The sequence below is a fragment of the Trichosurus vulpecula genome, chromosome 7 (assembly GCF_011100635.1).
Source record: "Trichosurus vulpecula isolate mTriVul1 chromosome 7, mTriVul1.pri, whole genome shotgun sequence".
In the NCBI taxonomy this organism is placed as follows: domain Eukaryota; kingdom Metazoa; phylum Chordata; class Mammalia; order Diprotodontia; family Phalangeridae; genus Trichosurus; species Trichosurus vulpecula.
This window is the reverse complement of record NC_050579.1, coordinates 267,405,384-267,418,299: the sequence shown is the minus strand read 5'-3', so window position 1 is coordinate 267,418,299 and position 12,916 is coordinate 267,405,384. Positions and strand designations below refer to the sequence as shown.

At 51.0% G+C, this 12,916-nt stretch overlaps 3 protein-coding genes across 3 annotated transcripts; 2 read left to right on the top strand and 1 right to left on the bottom strand.

Moving 5' to 3' along the window:
- On the top strand, window positions 1-6,421 carry CLIC1 (chloride intracellular channel 1). The gene is made up of 6 exons (XM_036767818.1): window positions 1-261; window positions 3,001-3,110; window positions 3,408-3,533; window positions 3,696-3,802; window positions 4,484-4,665; window positions 6,043-6,421. Exons 1-6 carry the CDS (start codon window positions 223-225, stop codon window positions 6,202-6,204), a joined length of 726 nt encoding a protein of 241 aa, XP_036623713.1. The 5' UTR covers window positions 1-222; the 3' UTR covers window positions 6,205-6,421.
- Window positions 6,422-6,873: 452 nt separating this feature from the next.
- On the top strand, window positions 6,874-10,093 carry DDAH2 (dimethylarginine dimethylaminohydrolase 2). Its single transcript, XM_036767817.1, has 7 exons — window positions 6,874-7,112; window positions 8,080-8,431; window positions 8,565-8,664; window positions 8,781-8,854; window positions 9,060-9,179; window positions 9,431-9,580; window positions 9,795-10,093. The coding sequence occupies exons 2-7, from the start codon at window positions 8,132-8,134 to the stop codon at window positions 9,909-9,911; spliced, it is 861 nt and encodes a 286-aa protein (XP_036623712.1). The 5' UTR covers window positions 6,874-7,112; window positions 8,080-8,131; the 3' UTR covers window positions 9,912-10,093.
- A 244-nt stretch (window positions 10,094-10,337) lies between these two features.
- MPIG6B (megakaryocyte and platelet inhibitory receptor G6b) lies at window positions 10,338-12,253 on the bottom strand. The gene is made up of 5 exons (XM_036767815.1): window positions 12,196-12,253; window positions 11,618-11,977; window positions 11,263-11,353; window positions 10,604-10,847; window positions 10,338-10,442 (listed from the first exon to the last, which is right to left on the bottom strand). Exons 1-5 carry the CDS (start codon window positions 12,251-12,253, stop codon window positions 10,338-10,340), a joined length of 858 nt encoding a protein of 285 aa, XP_036623710.1.
- Between the last annotated feature and the right edge of the window lie 663 nt (window positions 12,254-12,916).

Sequence of the window (12,916 nt, the reverse complement as noted above, 5' to 3'; positions counted from 1 at the left end):
GAATGGGGAGTGGGGGAGGATCTGGACCTAGCTGGTGTGTCTAAGTGTGTGTGTGTGTGTGTGTGTGTGTATGTATGTATGTGTATTGCCTGGTGAGCTAAGTGGGGGAGTCCCAGGACATTTGGGGGAAAAGCTCCCCAAGCTTCACAACCCACCTTCCCTCCAACCCCGGCCCCTCCCAGTTCCCCCAGCGCTTGCTGCTTCCTGGTCCCAGTTGCAGCCATGGCAGAAGAGCAGGCACAGGTCGAGTTGTTCGTCAAGGTAAGAACACTTTCTGCTCCTCACACACACACGTTCAACTTTGTCCTTTCCCATTCCCTTCGACTCCCGCTCCCCAGGTCCCTTTACCCTGTTTTCCTTCCAGTCCTAGTGTGGGCTCGTCTCCGGGCAGGGAGCTTCAGGGGCTGGGTTTTTTGAGGGGTGGGGTGGCGAATGGAAAGTGGCACTCAGAGCCTCGAGGCTCTCCGACTCTTTAACGACAACAAAAAGTTTGTAAAAGTGGAGATTTTCAGACGTGTGAGAAAGGGAGAAAGCAAGAGAGTGAAGGAGAGTTGGGAAAGCTAGAATGATGCGACGTGGAGGGCAAATCTGGGTTCCGAGGAAAGAGGTGCTATATGGCGTGACGGGATTGGGGGAAAGAGGACTTACACCAGTATGGGGAGGAATTCCTCCCCTGCCCCTACACTCCACAACAGTTAGAGGTTAGAAAAGATATGAGGGGTTGTGGGGATGGAGGGTAGGGGTGGGAGTGCAAAAGTGAGGCATGGGGTCTGTAGAAAGAAGTAAAGAAAAAGGTGGTGTCACAAGGGTCATTCTTAGGGAAGGAAGAAGGAGGGGGCTCTAGGCTTGGGAAAGGTGGGAGAAAAGGAGAATCAGGCTGGGGGAAGAGGGATTGATAGGAGATAAGCTTGGGGAGGGGAAAAATCTGGGAGAAACAGAAAGGAGGAATGGGGTAGCCCACTGAGAGATGACGGCAATTCTGGGAATTGAGGAGTGAAGGGAAAGGGGTGATAAGACTGCTGGTGAATTTAGGGGGATCATCTTGTGGAGGGACCGGGAGGGCTTGAGCTATAGGGCAGTAAAAAGACGGAGAAATGAGGGTGATAGATGAAGAGAAGATCAGGAGGAACTTCACTTCCATTTTTTTCCCCTTTCCATGTGAAGTGATCATTTTTAGGGCTTTAGGAATCTAAGAAAACTCTTCCCCCATAGAGTTCAAGGTTTAGGTATCTAGGTGAGGATTGGACTTTGGGCTATTTCCATTAGTCATCTCTCTCCCTCCTCATTCCCCCTCTTCCTCTGCTCTGTCTCCCCATCCAGCCTACCTTGGGTGGGATGTCTCCCCTACTCTCTCCTCAGCTTCTCTCTGTCGTGTTTCTGTGTCACTCACTGTGCTGTCTGGCCTTCTCTTTTCTGTTTCCGCTTTTCCCCCAGTTTCAGCCAGTCTCTCCTTTCTGCTTCTCTTCCCCACCCCCTCTCATTTTTCAGCCTCCTACAGGTGACTTACCTCTTTCCTTTTCTTTCCTTTCCTTCTGCTTCTAACATTACTTCTCTTTTCTCCCTCCTACCATCTCTTCTCTTCCTCTCTTTGTCTTTGCCTTCTCTGCCCCCTCCCCCTTTCAGTGTTTGTGACTTGGTTTCTGTGTCTTTCTCCTAACTCAACCCCAAGTGAAGAGTAAAGTGCTGGCTTAGGTGTGGTCCTTACCTCCCTACTCTCACACCAGCCTCAGGGGCTATTTTTAGCCCAAGATCTAGTTGAAATTACAAAGGAAAAAGCTGGGGGCCTAGATGTCCCCTGGCAGGGGAGATCTGGAGACTAAGGGATCCTATGTGGTGTTTAGAAAAAAGAAATGTAGGCTTTAGTGAAAGAGAAGGACCATACACAAGTCTTGGGCTACCAGGGCCTCGGAAACTATGCCATTTTCCCTCACCTCCAGGAAGGAAGTGGGCTCAGACCGGAGACAGAGAAATGAATCACCCTCAGTCAAGTGGGGAGGGGGGGGGTCCCCAGGGGGATGAGGTCACCACTTGCCAATCAGAGGGTGCTGCCCCTTTTGGTGGCCCCTCTACATTCACCCATCCCTGGGCGGAACTGGGAATCCTCCTTCCACACCCAGCTGCATAGAGGGTGGTAGAAAAGTTTTAGAAAGCCCTTAGGCACTGGGCACCAAGTTCCAGCTCTCTTTTTCCCATTCCCTGCTTCCTTCTGAATCAAGGCTACCAGCCCTACAAGCTTCTCCTTATAATACAGTCCTCGCCCCCTTCCCTTGTATACGAAACCCAGTTCTCACCTAATTCTGACCGTTACCCCTTCCAAGTCCCAAGTTTTATTCAGGAATTAAGTGTTCTCCCTGAAATAGTATTCCCCCAATCCTGGTTCCAGCCTGGCTCCTACCCCAGAAATGGCTGAGGGGATGCTTTGGAGAGTTTGGTGCTGTTAGGATAGGGGATTGTCGAGTGTTTGGACAGAAGGCAGTTGAGTTGGGGAAGAAACATGTTAAGCAAAGTCAAGGGCAGAGATGAAACACAGTATTTATATTGGAAAAAAAGCATGGTAGGGTAGAAAGACTACTGGACTCAGTATCAGAAGATATTCTGGAATCAGAGGACTTAGGTTCATCCCAGCTCTGGTACTTTCTAGCTCTATGACCTTGGACAGGTCATTTCCCCTCTGTTTCTTTGTCTGTAAAACGAAGAGGTTGGACTAAATGATCTCTGAGGTTTCTTCCAGCTATAATATTCTGTGATGCTAAGAAATGTTTGAAAATGTCACCCTGACACCCTGACATGATTATCTACCAGAGGTTTTGAGCCTTCAATAACATATCTAACAACTTATCATAGAATTCCTAAGTGTGGAGAATAGACTTTTCTGGCATTAATATTTATTAAAAGTAATATCAAAGAGCGTCCCTCATTCACACCTTGCCTTGCCTGTGCCTTGTCCTGGCTCTTCTAAAAAAGCCCTTTCTGACTTTTGTTGGGGGGGGTACATTTCAGGCTGGCAGTGATGGTGCCAAGATTGGGAACTGCCCCTTCTCCCAAAGACTTTTCATGGTGCTCTGGCTTAAGGGTGTCACCTTCAATGTCACCACTGTAGACACCAAAAGGTGAGAGCCTGCTTCTCCCCACTCCTGCCCAATCCCTTCTCTAGCTCTACTCTCTTTTCCTCTTTCTCTATACCTCACACTTGCCCACCCCCACCCCCTTTTGCTATGCTGAATTTCTCTCCTGGAGTTTACTTCCTACTACCAAGCCTTCCCTCTTTCCCAGACTTGATCTCCCCACTCCCCTTAGCTTTCCCCCTTCTTGTTCTCTGTTCTAGCTCCTTTCCCATCCTAAATTTCTGGTTTTCTGAAATCCCAAGCCATCTTCCCATTCCCCTGATGCCTGGGTTCCTACTGCAGGAGAACAGAGACAGTACAGAAATTGTGTCCTGGAGGTCAGCTCCCATTTTTACTGTACGGCACTGAAGTACACACGGACACTAACAAGATTGAAGAGTTTCTGGAAGAGGTGCTGAGTCCCCCTAGGTATGTATGGGGGAACCTGGGTTGGAAAAGAACAGAAAGATCAGGGGAATGAGAAGAAAAGTAGTGAGAATCTGAAATGTCTGGGATGGGAGCAGCCCCTGGGTTGTCAGGTATTACTTAGGACATCTCTTTCTTACTGCCCCATCTCCCACCTGATCTCAGGTACCCCAAGTTGGCAGCTAAGAACCCAGAATCAAACACAGCTGGCCTAGATGTCTTCGCCAAATTTTCTGCCTACATCAAGAATTCAAACCCAGCACTCGATGCCAGTAAGTCTGAAGGGCCAGAAGCCTGGGTTCTGGTAGGAATATGGGAACTGGGTGGGCAAAATCAGAGATTGGGAAGGTCTAGATGCCAGGGAAGAACAGAAGCTGGGAAACAGGACAGAAGAAGGAAAAAGATGCTAATCGTTTATAAGTGAGGGAAGCTTTGATAGATTTACATTCTACCCCCAACCTTGTGTTATAAAATCCCTCTTTTATACAGGTCCCTGTATTTCCCTCCATTTTAATTAGTTGAAACCTTTGCATCTCCATGATTGTTTCCCCAGGCTTTGGTTCCATTTCTGGTTCTGTTCCATCCCATTTTTATAGTAGCTCTTTTTTTTTGGAGGGGGGAGGCAAGGCAATCAGGGTTAAGTGACTTGCCCAAGGTCACACAGCTAGTAAATGTCAAATGTCTGAGGCCAGATTTGAATTCAGGTTCTCCTGACTCCAAGACCAGTGCTCTATTCAGTTTGCCACTGAGCTACCCTCCACCCCATTTTTAATGGTTCATTCCATAATTAGGCATTTGTACCATTAATTGACCGCTTCCTTCCTTGGGCCACTTTCTGGCCTCTTCTGATTAGCAATCCCTCATTTTTTTTTTTCTTCTGCCCTACATGCTTTTCTGTCCTGATATTTTTCTGTGAGAGTTTCCCCACCATTTTGGTCCCAATTCTTCAACAGACTTGGAGAAGGGGCTGTTGAAAGCCCTGAAGATTCTTGACAACTATCTGACATCACCACTTCCTGAGGAGATTGATGAGACCAGCGCAGAGGACGAAGGTGTCTCCCACAGAAAGTTTCTGGATGGTGACGAGCTTACGTTGGCTGATTGCAACCTGCTGCCTAAGCTCCACATTGTCCAGGTAGGCCGGCTGGGGAAGGAGGAAGTCAGTAGCCAAGTAGCTACTTTGGTGAACTCTCAACACAACCGTCTTCATAAGGACTACCATCTCCTACCATGGTTACTCCAGCAGGGTGTCTCCTCAATGGTGACTCACTTTCCAAGATAGCTGATAATGGTATGCAGCCCAGTGTCCCTTGATGTTCATTTCTGGTTTCTGTTCACTTGAGTTGGCTCCCCAGACTTTAGCCCAGAGGTCCTTACTGTCTTGGCCACTTTTTAGCTATGTGACCCTAGGCAAGTCTTAATCTCCTTTCTCAAGCCTATTTTCTCATCTGTAAAATGGGGTAATAGCACCTACCTTACGGTGTTGTGAGGGTCAGATGAAATAACACGTAAAGTGCTTTGCTAATCTTTATATATTTTGATACTACTTTAATATAATTGTTTTCCTTTGCAATCCTTTGTGTTTTATTTTACGCATTTAAAAGCTTTTTTTGAGAAGGGGTTCAGCCTACTGAAGGGGTCCATGACATAAAAAAGGTTACATGGTCATCATGATTACTCTTGAGGCTGTCCTGTGGACTACCCTTGTGTCAAACAGGTGGGGGATATCTCTTCCTTTTGGAGACTTCTCTCTGAGGTCCAACCTCCATTCTTCCCATTGCAATGTCAGTCTGGTTCCCCTGATGGAAGATAAAGATTCCTTTTCGTGATAATCTTCCCGTGTATTGGTGGCCTTCTTGAAAGAGGAGCCCAAACTTGTTCCATCTACAAATATATGTTAAGCAACAACAACTGTTGCATGGAAAACAGGGGGTGGGGAGGAGTTGGATTTTTTTTTTTTTTTGCCATTAAAGAGCTGGCAATCTAGTTGAGAAAAAAAGAACATTCACACACAGAGCTAACAATATAAGGCAATTTACAGCTACTAAATGAGTGTTACTTAGTGATGGAGAAGTTTAGGCAATATATCTTTTAATTGGGCTGACAAAGATTTCATAGTGAAGTCTTTTTTAACAAGGCTTTAAAAATGAAAAGTAGGATTTGGTTAGGTAGAATGGAAGGAGAAAAAGAAGGGAAGGCATTCGAAGTAGAATAAATCCCGTGAGCAAAAGTAAAGAGTCAGGATAGTGAGGGGACTACTTTGACCTAGGTGGAAGGCTTAGGCAAGGGGGTAGTGGGAAACTTGAGATGGAGGTTGGGGTCAGGTTGTCGAGACTTTAAATTTCAGGCCAAAGAGCTTGGAATTTATTCTATAAGAGATATTGAAGGCTTTAGAGTCCGTAAGAGTCCATAAGAGATATCAACATGGCACTCAGTGGACCACTGTGGCCACCAGCATTAATACTGAGCACCAAGTAATGATGTCTGTTTCTCTCCTGTGTTTCCCCATCAGGTTGTATGTAAGAAGTATCGGGGATTTTCTATCCCAGAGGAGCTTCGAGGGGTGCAAAGATACCTTCGCAATGCTTATGCCAGAGAGGAATTTGCTTCCACCTGTCCAGATGCCGAGGAGATAGAGCTGGCCTACGAGCTAGTAGCCAAAGCCCTACAGTAGCCATGGACAGAGCTTCTTTCCTCCTTTACCCAGCTGCTTCTTTCACAAATGGCTTGATAAGGCTGCCCAATGAACACATTTCAAATGGCCACTGAGCACAGAATTTGGAAATAAAGTACAGAAGGGCAGGGAAGGTTGTTTGGGGGGCGGGATGGGGAGGAAAATGAGTACGGTTTTTTTTTGAAAGCAATAGGATGAAAATATTTCAATAATAAAAGTTAAAATACAGCGATGTTTTTGTATTGGGTGTTGAGAGGCTGGAAGCCTGGGTCTGGTAGGAGAAGACATACATTTGACGTATTGAGGGAGCTGAGTGCAGATTCCAGGAGTGAGACTAGGTGTTATCTGTGAGAGTGAGGAGCAGAACCCTAGAGCTTCAAAAGGGTATTTGGAGGTGAAAGCTGGGAGGGTCAAAAGTTTGGGGTGGGGGTGAGGGGCAATTTCTCCTCTTGTCCGAGCTGTATTTGCAGTCCCGTGGTCGACAAAGTAGGAGCTTGAGGAGGCCTGGGATGAGGGATGACTTGTCCCAAATCTTCAGAGATTTGGGGAGATCTACACGGGAGCAAAGGGAGAAATCCAGAAAGGGAAGGGGTGTGGCTATGGGCTGGAGCGAAGGAAGCCCCAGAGGAGTGGGTGTGGTCTAGAGGGGCGGTAGGGGCGTGGCCTCCCGGAGTCCAGCCCGTACCCGAACAGACAATGCCCCGAAGCCGCCAGTCCGCCGCGCCCCCACCCCTCAGCTCCCCGTGAGCCCGTCCGCTTGTCCGGGGACCCTCACCCCAATACTGGGCCCCAGCCCCTCCCAAGGCCTACAGACTCGAATTTCCCTCCCCCCACTCCCTGCACCCGGGGGGGCGGGGACCCCCGAACCCTGGTCCGAAAGGGGAAGGGGCGGGGTGAGGCAGCCAGCGGTGAGTGACCTGACGCTAGCGGAGCAGGGGCTGGGGGTGGGGGGCAAGTGCAGACTGCTTGCGATCTTGAGGAACGCGGTGGTCCTGGGGCGGGGGGGGGGGCGGACGTCTGGGGTCCTGAGGGGAGTGAGCAGTAGAGGAGTCTAACGCCTGGGACCTTAAAGTAAGCCGGGTGGGGAGGCCGAAGGTCTGAATTCCCAGGACTGGGAAGGTAGGATTCTATAGAGAAAATTTGTTGGGGGTCGCGATCAAGGGGAGTACTAAATATTGTCTAAAACTACCCCCCCCTTCTCCGCCCCTTCTAGTTTCATCCCGGACCTCTCCCAGTCCCGTGGGACTCGGTCTGATTTATACTGGGTCCACTAAGGGCTACATGAGCGGCCCTTGGGGTAGAAGATTAACTCCATGGTCTCCAATCTCTCCTTTCCTTTCTCTAGTCCTGGCTTCTCTTACGGATCCAGGAATCCAACTCTTCTCCTGCCCTTCCTCTCCCCTTCTCCCTTGCACAACCCATACTTCCCCTCAGAGTTCCAAGCATCTGACCGCGGAGTCCCCCATCATCTACGAATAACGGAGGGTTAAGGGGGTGGGACCCGTCTCATACTTAGGGAGTGAGCGCATCCTAGCGGTGACCAGGCGGGGAGAGGCTAATGGAGAGGGGTAGGGGTGGGGGCGTGGGGGGAATGGGGTGAGGAGCGGGGTTGAGAGTGGTGGTTCGGAGCCGCTGAAGAGACAACAGGTGTTGCTTTGTTATTGGGTTTAGGGTTGGTTTTTGGTTTTTGGTTTGGTTTTTTTTTTTTTTGAGAGAGGAAGGAGTCCCAGTTTTCTTCCCGGTTTAGGCTCTGTCGGATTCAAAGTGGAATTAAGATGACAGATGGAAAACCAGGAGAGGGTGGCAGGAGCCCCAGGAATCCGTAAACCCTTACCCTTCTCTGTCTGTCTCAACGGCTTCTCTCCCTTCTGGCAGGTGAAGTGAAAAACGAATAAGGACAGCAAGACAGCAAGGGTGTGTAGCGGGGATGGGGACCCCGGGGGAGGGGCTGGGCCGCTGTTCCCATGCCCTGATCCGGGGGGTCCCAGAAAGTCTGGGCAAAGAGGGGGAAGGAGTGGCAGTTGGTCTCCCACCTCTGGACTTGGCGAAGGCACAGCGAGAGCACGGGGTGCTGGGAGGAAAACTGAGGCAGCGCCTGGGACTTCAGCTATTGGAATTGCCCCCCGAGGAGCAACTGCCACTTGGACCCCTGCTAGGAGACACAGCTGTGGTGCATGGGGATACAGCCCTCATCACTCGACCCTGGAGTCCTGCCAGGCGACCAGAAGTGAGTGCAGGAGAGGGAGAGTGGATGGGAAAAGGGGGAAAGAGAAGTTGAGGTCTAGAGTTTTATGGAGAGCAGGGCTCGGGTTGCAGGACACCGGTATCTTAAGACTAAGGTTCTCTTCCCCTCGTCTTAGGTTGATGGGGTCAGAAGAGCCCTACAGGATTTGGGCCTTCGGATTGTGGAGATCAAAGATGAGACTGCCACACTGGATGGGACAGATGTGCTGTTCACAGGTGGGGCCTTGGGGGGATGGGGAGAGGAAGGACAGTATGCTTGGGTGCTCTGGAGAGCACGGTTTTGGAGAGAAGGGGCTGGGAGACAGATTTCTCTTCTGAACTCTTCCTTCCAGGCCGTGAGTTTTTCGTGGGCCTCTCTAAGTGGACCAACCACAGAGGAGCTGAAATTGTTGCCGATACATTCAGGGTGAGGGGAACTGACTAGTCCCTGATCAAAAACCTAAGGGGGTTGTCCGAGTCTCGAGAAGAGGCGGGACTAGAGAAGAGGTGGAGTCGGGAGGAGCAGTGGGCAAGACCAAGGGGAGCAGGTGTTGCTCTCTAAGATTCCGGAGGGACTCAGTTTATTGTCCTACTTTTCCAACACGTATTTCCACCCGTATCTGTCTACCCAGGACTTTGCCGTCTCCACCGTGCCTGTGTCAGGCCCCTCCCACTTGCGGGGGCTCTGCGGGATGGGGGGGCCCCGCACTGTTGTCGCCGGCAGCAGCGAAGCGGCCCAGAAAGCTGTGAGGGTGAGGAGGAGGGACAGGGTGCAACAGGTGGGCGGGATTTGAGCGTTATGGGGAGGAGCCTATTGGATGAATGAAGGACATTAGCTACCGCGATGGGCGTGTGTGTGACTGAGAGGAATATGAAATTACTGAAAATACGTGAGCTTAGTTTAACCTCGACCAGACGGTTCCTTGAGTGTTGTCGGGGGCCAGAAAGCATGGGAATTCGGAGACCAGATTCGAAATCCTTTCTTTTTCCTTCCGCCTCCTAGGCTATGGCAGCGCTGACAGATCACCCCTACGCCTCCTTGACTCTCCCAGATGATGCAGCGGCAGACTGCTTGTTTCTGCGACCAGGGCTCCCTGGGGCTTCCCCTTTCTTGCTGCACCGTGGGGGTGGAGACTTGCCCAACAGCCAGGAGGTAAGAAGATGACTTCTTTCAGAAGCCCGAAAGGAAGGGAGCATTTCTTGGAGGCGAGGAAGGGGATAAGCAGGAATAGGGGGCATAAAACCTCAAAGTAGAAGGGCGGGATTTCTGGAATCGCTAGGCAATGTAGGGCGGAAGCTTTGGGCTTGGGGGTTGTGGGGAGGGGAGATGGACGGGGCTTATAATTAACCCCACCTCTTTCGCCTAGGTGCTGCAGAAACTGCCTGACGTGACTCTTGTACCTGTGTCTTGCTCTGAGCTAGAGAAGGCTGGGGCTGGGCTCAGCTCCCTTTGCCTCGTCCTCAGCACCCGCCCCCACAGCTAAGAGATCCCCAAATGTGGGAGCAGGAAAGTAGGAAAAATAGAAAGGGAAAGATTAGCTTACCCGTAGGATGATGCGTAGAAGCTAGGTATGGGGTAGGAACTAGGGTTTGGGGTGGAATAGCGTGGGAAGGGGGAACAGGTCATCTTCCCGAGAATAAAATGAAACTAACCTTTTAGACTTCACTCTGTGTTAGTGTCTGATTAGGGGAGATGGGGTGGTGAGGCGCAGTGTGGGGGAGGGGCTATAATTTTGGGAAAGGGTGGAGTTTAGAATTCAGGTCTACCTTTGAGAGCTGTAGGGAGCAGGAAGTGTCCAAGACACAGATAGGTTCAGGATTAGATTCTGATGACTTTTGGGGAGTGAGAAAGTGGCAGGTGGGAGGGAAAGTTGGGAGTATCCCATAGTGTGTGTTGAGATGAGGCCTTCTCAAACTACTACCGCATAGATGGTGGCAGCATCCGTGGGGACGGTGGTGCGCAACCATCTAGGGTTTCTGAGGGGAATGTGGTCCAGATCAGCGTAGAGAAGGCTCTGGAAAAAAATGGGAAAAGAGGACAAGATGCAGAACAGGCATCCACCATCTAGTCTGGGACTACTCTCCCCCCTTGGGGACCTCGGCAATGTGCCCTTTTCATGCACACTCCTTTTCATCCACTTTTTTCCCCCAGCTCACACCTCCCTCCAGTCCTTACCCTTTCTACATCGGAGTCCCCTCTTTCCCGGGACTCCTCTTTCGATCGATTCTGAATCTCGGTCTTCACGGGTGGAGCTTTTGCGGGAGGGGATGGGGGCAGAGCTGAGGGATGGGGAGAGGGGATATGCCCAGTCATAGAATGGAGGTGGGGAGAGGAGCTATTCTCACCGAATCCTGGGACGGTTCTGACAGGCCTGGAAAGGGGAAACCTAGAAAGGGATAGGGAAGGGAAATTAGGGACTCTGACCAACCTTTAACTCTTATCTTTAGCCAACCCACACCACAGTCATCTTAAGTTTCTCCCTCAAAATAAAAAAAAAAAATGCAGGCTCCTGTTACCCAACCTGTCACTTCCTCCAACCCACAGTTTTTTCCGTGCCTAGGGCACAGTAGGCACTTAATGTCTATTGCTTGGTTGGTCAGAGCTCACCCTTCGACCCTTCCCCTCATCCCCAGCCAAGCTTTAACCTCTGGCACACGGCTCAAACGCTCCCAAATTTTGACCCCTCCCCTTTTCTCCACACGGGCACTTCAGCTTCCTCAGAAATCAGTTCCACTCGCACTGGGATAATCCACTCCTCAGTTTTTGAGCTCTTCACCTTAGGTCCTACCCCTTCCCCTTCTTTTCGTCCCCCACCTTCTAGTTCTGGCACTTACTGACGAAGTCTCCAAGCCATGCCCAGCCCCGCCAGCCCTAAAGCCAAGCCGATGCCCAGCAAAGAGTACAGGAACACAGGATAGGAGGATCCTAAAAGAGAGGAGCAGAGTCGAAAGGGGGCATTCTTTTACAAGGAACCCTTCCTTAATTCCCAACCAGTACCCATCAGGACTACTTCCATCTCCATCCATTCATTAGATGAATTATTATGCCTCACCGTGTGCCAGGTGCAGGGGTTACCAAACCAAACAAATTGGAAAGTCTCCCCACCCCCGCCACACACGCACACACTTGGAGAGGATCGAATCGTTCTCCCAACAAACTGTAGCGTAGTCACCCTTTTCCTCAACTCACCCGAGATGGGGCTGGGGGTTCGGCAAGCAGCCGAATCCCCTAGCACTTTGAGCAAGGTACGGCTCTCATACCCCTGGCGGCCTCCAATTCCGGTACAGAAGAAGGTCCCGGAGTCTCCTCGAGCCAGAAGCAGCTCCAGCTGCTGGATGCCATTGGGGTCCACGGCACGCAGGCGGCCAGCAAAGGGAGAGGCGGAGGCTGGAGTGGGATTTCCTGGGGCGGAGGCCCAGAAGACAGGGCGGCGGCCCCGAAGCAAGCCCACACAGGCAGGGAAGCTAGGAGCCCAAGCCCAGCGGGTCGCGTGGGAGACCCCCGTGCAAGAGATATTCACTCGATCTCCTGGGCGTCCCTCTAAAAGAACTGCGGAAGAGTTGGGATGAGCATGGGATTCTGAGTCCCACCTTCTACCACCAGCCTTTCTCTCTCCCGAAACCTCGCTTTCCTGGAGGACCCAGGCATCCCTTTCTCTCCCTTCCCCCATCCTTGGGTTGTTCCAGGGATTCAGGGGATGACCCTACCCCACCAGTCTTTCTTTCTCCTCCCCGATTTCCACCTTTCTTACCCCATGCCCTGCTCACCCCCCAAGTTCCCTCCAGTCCCTGAGAGCAGCAGCAAAAGTCCCAGGGCTAGGACCATGGTCAGGCATCTGGTGGGGACAGAAATGGGGGAGCTGAGTCAGCAAGAGAGACCGGAGGGAAGTTGGCCAGAGAGAGGGAGCAGATGCTGGGTTGGGGGTGCAGATAAGGGGACTGGGCGGGGATCGAGTCGCCTGGACACCAATCCTAAAGGGAGCTTTGGTGGCTTAACATTCTTATTCATCCCTCAGGTTTAGCCCTTAATGCTCCTTTTCCAACCCTAGGCCTAAAGTTGCCCACATGGGGACCATTAGGGCAGATATGCACACCAGGACTGGAGAGGACCACCAGGAGATGGGGGGCCTGGCACTCCTTTCCCAAGGAGAGGGGGAGCTGGGGCTGGGCTGTATTCACTCCTCCACCTGTTAGCCGCACCCTGTTGGGTGTTGTTCCAAAGCCTATAACTGCCCCAGGAACTATGACATCACAACAGGTTTTGGTGATGTCACAATCCCTTCTCTATTTGTTTCTCTTGGGAAGGTAAAAGGATTTTTTTTGGGGGGGACAAGCTGTCCTGAACTATAGATGCCTTTTGTCCACTAATGGGACCAAAGAATCTTTTTTAGGGGGAGAGGGGCTTCCTCAGTCTTCAACTTTCCTTTCTCCACCCTATACTCTCGGTCCCCAATCAGATGAAACTGAGAAAGGAGGTGCTGCATGGGTC